Source organism: Cucurbita pepo, chromosome 7, assembly GCF_057944985.1.
Source record: "Cucurbita pepo subsp. pepo isolate OVF chromosome 7, ASM5794498v1, whole genome shotgun sequence".
Taxonomy (NCBI): Eukaryota; Viridiplantae; Streptophyta; class Magnoliopsida; order Cucurbitales; family Cucurbitaceae; genus Cucurbita; species Cucurbita pepo.
In genome coordinates, this window is record NC_141804.1 from 7,041,490 (window position 1) to 7,046,057 (window position 4,568).

The 4,568-nt window shown below is 37.3% G+C and overlaps 1 protein-coding gene across 1 annotated transcript; it reads right to left on the minus strand.

Annotated features, from left to right (window-relative positions):
* Window positions 1–2,304: 2,304 nt before the first annotated feature.
* Window positions 2,305–3,483, minus strand: LOC111798963 (DUF868 family protein (DUF868)). The gene has a single exon (XM_023682322.2). The coding sequence runs from the start codon at window positions 3,425–3,427 to the stop codon at window positions 2,468–2,470; it is 960 nt and encodes a 319-aa protein (XP_023538090.2). The 5' UTR covers window positions 3,428–3,483; the 3' UTR covers window positions 2,305–2,467.
* Between the last annotated feature and the right edge of the window lie 1,085 nt (window positions 3,484–4,568).

Consider the following 4,568-nt stretch of genomic DNA (forward strand, 5'->3'; position numbering starts at 1 on the left):
ATCCACCACCTTTGGAGGTCTAACGTCCTTGCTGATACTCGTTCTCTTCTTCAATCGATGTGGGACCCTCCAGTCCACCCCTCTTCGGGGCTAGCCTCCTCGTTGGCACATTGTCCGGCTTTTCTTAAGGTTCTTAAAATGCGTCTACTAGGGAGAGGTTTCCACACCCTTACAAAGAATGTTTTGTTTCTCTCTCCAACCGATGTGGGATCTCACAATTCACCCCCCCTTGGGGGTCCATTGTCCTCGTTGGTACTCGTATGACACTTAGCCTTGTTCCCTCCTTCAATCGACGTGGGAACCCCCAATACCCCCCCCCCCCCCCCTTTGGGCACAACGTCTTTGCTAGCACACCGCCTCGTGTCCACCTCTCTTCGGGGCTCAGCTTCCTCGCTGACACATCACTTGATGTCTGGCTCTGATACCATTTGTAAGAGCCTAAGCCCACCGTTAGCATATATTATCCTCTTTGGGCTTTCATTTTGGATTTCTCCTCAAAATTTTTATAATGGGTATGCTAAGGAGAGGTTTCCTCACCCTTATTAAAAATACTTTGTTCCCTCTCTAATCCATGTCCGATCTCACATGTACAAACATCAAAATTCATAAATAAAATTTGTAATATTATAAAAAACGTTATATTTTTTTTGGCGGAGATTTAGAACATGTAGTAGGTAAAACAAATGCATAATGTATATTAAGAAGTTAACATTTTACAAAATTTTTACTTAGAGAATTATGCGTCTTTTTTTGGATAATACAAATTAATGACTATTTTAAGAATAATTTTAACAATACTATTAATTTGCTACCATATTAAAAAATTAATAAGTCAACTCTATTAGGGACAATGATAAGGATGTTATCTCTTTATTTAAGAAACCGATAATTAATTGACATCATCTTTATATACATTTTGGATTAGAATTAAGTCGAATAATTTGAATAAATCAAAATTTAGTTGTCTGAGTTGAATTTCAATTTTGTTTGCTGGTCAATTTTGTTGATTCAAGTTCGGTTTTTAAAGAATAGACGTTACGTTACGTTACGTTACTTATTTATACCCATAACGCCCGTAGAAAACCAAAGGTCCCGAGTTGCCTCAAACTTTTCAAAAAAAAAAAAAAAAAAGTGTTATTTTGCAGACCCATTTTCATTATATTCTCCACTTCTATTTAGGGTTTAAATGCTAAAAGCAAGCAAAAGATTGATTCATTTCTCTCAAAAACCTCAATTTTTCTTTTTCAGAAAAATCATCATTTTTTTAAAAAATAAATCCCTTTTTTTCCATTAAAGAATTAAAAAAGAAATAAATAAATAAAAAGCTTAGGCCTCTTTCTTTATTATTCTGTTTTTTTTTTTTTTTTTTTTTTAAAGCTTTTTGAATGATATTGAAGCTTTATACCATCATCTTCAACTGCTCTCATAAGGACAATACTTTTTTATTCATTAGGTACCCAAAATTGGCCAAAAATGCAATAATAATTACTTTTTTTTTACAAAAATTTAAATAATTTGTACCAAATTCATAATCTGAGACGAACTTAGTATTAGAAGCCATAGGTTTGAATCTGAACGTCTTACATATTGCACTATGCATATCTGTGATATTCCACAATGTTGGGGAGGAGAACAAAACACCCCCTGTAAGGGTGTGAAAACATTTCCGTATCAGACGCGTTTTAAAAACTTTGAGAAGAAGCCTGAAAGTGAAAGCCCAAAGAGAACAATATTTGCTATTGGTGGATTTGGGCTGTTATAGTTGGTATCAAAGCCAGACATCGGGTGATGTGCCAGTGAGAAGACCCTTCCCCAAAGGGGTAGACACGAGGCAATGTGTCAGTAAGGACACTAGGCCCTGAAGGGGAGTGGATTTGTGATATCCCACGATGTGCCAGGGAGGAGGGCCTTCCCTGAAGGAGGTAGACATGAGGCGGTGTGCCAGTAAGGACGTTGGACCCTGAAGGGGAGTGGATTGTGATATCCCACGATGCGCCAGCGAGGAGGCCCTTCCCCGAAGGGGGTAGACACGAGGAGGTGTGCCAGTAAGAACACTGGGCCCTTAAGGGGAGTGGATTGTGATATCTCACGATGTGCCAGCGAGGAGGCCCTTCCCCGAAGGGGGTAGACATGAGGCGGTGTGTCAATAACGACGTAAGGCCCTGAAGGGGAGTAGACTATGATATCCCACATTGGTTGGGGAGTAGAACGTAACACCGGGTGTGGAAACATTTACCTAACAAACGCATTTTAAAAACCTAAAAGGAAAAGCCGAAAGAGGACAAACTGTTGCTAACGATGGGCTTGGCCAATATCGTTCCATTGATCAAAGTATTTATACACCGATGAAGTACAAATTATCATCTCGAAGATATCACGAGTCAAACAAAAAACTAGAGTGAGAAATCTAGAGAGATAAACTCATCTCTCATAAAAAAAAAAAAAAAAAAAAATTGATGGTGAATAATCATGAAGTCTTACTTGCATAGATCAATAATGAAAAATCCAAATTCTTTTGAATCTCATCATGAGAATTGATGATCTTCTTCTCCTCTTCCAACCACAGCCTACTACTTTCCAAACCACTCCTGGTTCGAAACATGAACACTCCCAATCCATTCATGGCCGACCCAAACAACCAATCATGAACATCCCACAACATATCCACCAACAACCCATCAACAAAAATGCTCTGATTTCCCCTGAAATTCCACTGCAATCTCTTCACTCTTATCGCCGCCTTCTTGTCGATCCAAACCCACAATCCCGGATGCTGTTTTTTCCCCCCTTCTTCTTCTCCAATGCACCGAATCAAGATCTCATGCGCCACCCCATTTTCGCTGAACTTAGCCTTCGTCAAAAACAGAGTATTTCCGGCGCAATGCTCTGTTCTCGAGATCAACGACCATTTTCGAGCTTCTGGGTCGGCGGCCATGGCGGATTTGAGGTTAAAAGGCCTGGAAGAAATGGGAATTTCGCCTAAAACAAGGCCGATTTCTGAATCCAAAGTGACTACAACGTAGAATCCCGAAATGGGTTCGGGTCCACCGCCGTCGTAAATGGCGGCGGAGAGATCATAAAAGATTTCTATTTTGGAGGATTGGAAGTCGTAGGATTTTGAGCCTTTGTTCTTCTTGAAGAAACGGGCGGTGGTGTCGAGCTTGAAGGCTATGATGGTGGGTAGTTGGGGTTGGGTGAAATTGATGGAAAGGCTCTGGGTTGAGTGGAGTTTGGTCCACGACACTGAAATCATCAGCTGATTCTGGGCGGCGTAGAGGCTGGTGACGGCTGTTAACACCGAGGGGGAGGTGGAGGGCGGAGAGACAACGGCGGCGGTGACGGCGGCGGCGGCATTGGATTTGGTGGAGCAGGAGGGATTGGAGATGTTAACGGCGTTTTCAGAGAAACAGGACACAAAGTCTCTCATTTTAGAGAGAGAATGAGAGATCTAAGAATGAGGAAGAGAGAGAGAGAGTTTATGAGATGAGGATGGGGGCTTTTAAATTCTCATTGAAATTATTATTATTATTATTATAATTAATAAATCATAATAATAATAAAAGAAAAGCATGGAAATATTTTTTTTTTATTTAAAAAAGATTAATTTAGAAGAGGAAAAGCTGCCATCTGTTTCTTAATGGTCAATCATTGTTAAATTAATGGCTAAAATTTCAGTAATTAACATAATATTAGAGAGATTTGACTTTGGATGAGAGAGAGCCAATCAAAAATCACCACGTGTTATGAAAAAATCATATAATATCATTTTAAACATTTCTATTAAATTTCTTAATAAACTTATTTATAAATATAAATATGATATATTTCTATTATTATTTTAATATTACAATAAATGATACAAGAAATATATATATATACCCATATGTATGTATATACAGTGGAATGGAGCGAAAATGGAGACAGAGAATATAATCTTCATCTCTAACCTCGTTTAGTTAATAAAATAAAAAAATCTCTACACGGTAAATCGGAGAGTGTTGTGAGACCAACTCCAGCAAACAACCATGAACGACTAAAAGCTAAGACCCATTTTCTTTTTCTTTTTTCTTTTTCGGTTAAATGGTAATGACCATTATTTGCATCCCCTGCGACATGGTTACGATATCTATTCCTCGTTTTTTAAGAGTGAAATCATCTCCGAGTTATTCTATGATATTTTGTCCTCATTGACATGCATCCCATGAAAAATTTCAAGAGGTCATATGATATAAAATTACTCAAAGTAAAACACGCTTAACTATAGAGTATCGACCCACATAATTAATCTCATTTGGATGTGAAATAAAAATAACCCACCGAATTAATCTCATTTGGATTGGAATAAAAATAGAATTTAATTATTACTACAGTCATAAATAATTTTTACTTTAATCATTATTGAAGAAGATTTTAGTAAATTATATGAACAAAAAATTTCAACTTTCTTAAAATTTAATTCTTTTTGTTTGGTCAACTAAAAAGTCAACGTATCATTCATTTTAAACAACTATTTAGTCTTTTAAATATTTATTCTTTTTCCAATTATAATTTAACCTTATCAATTTTCA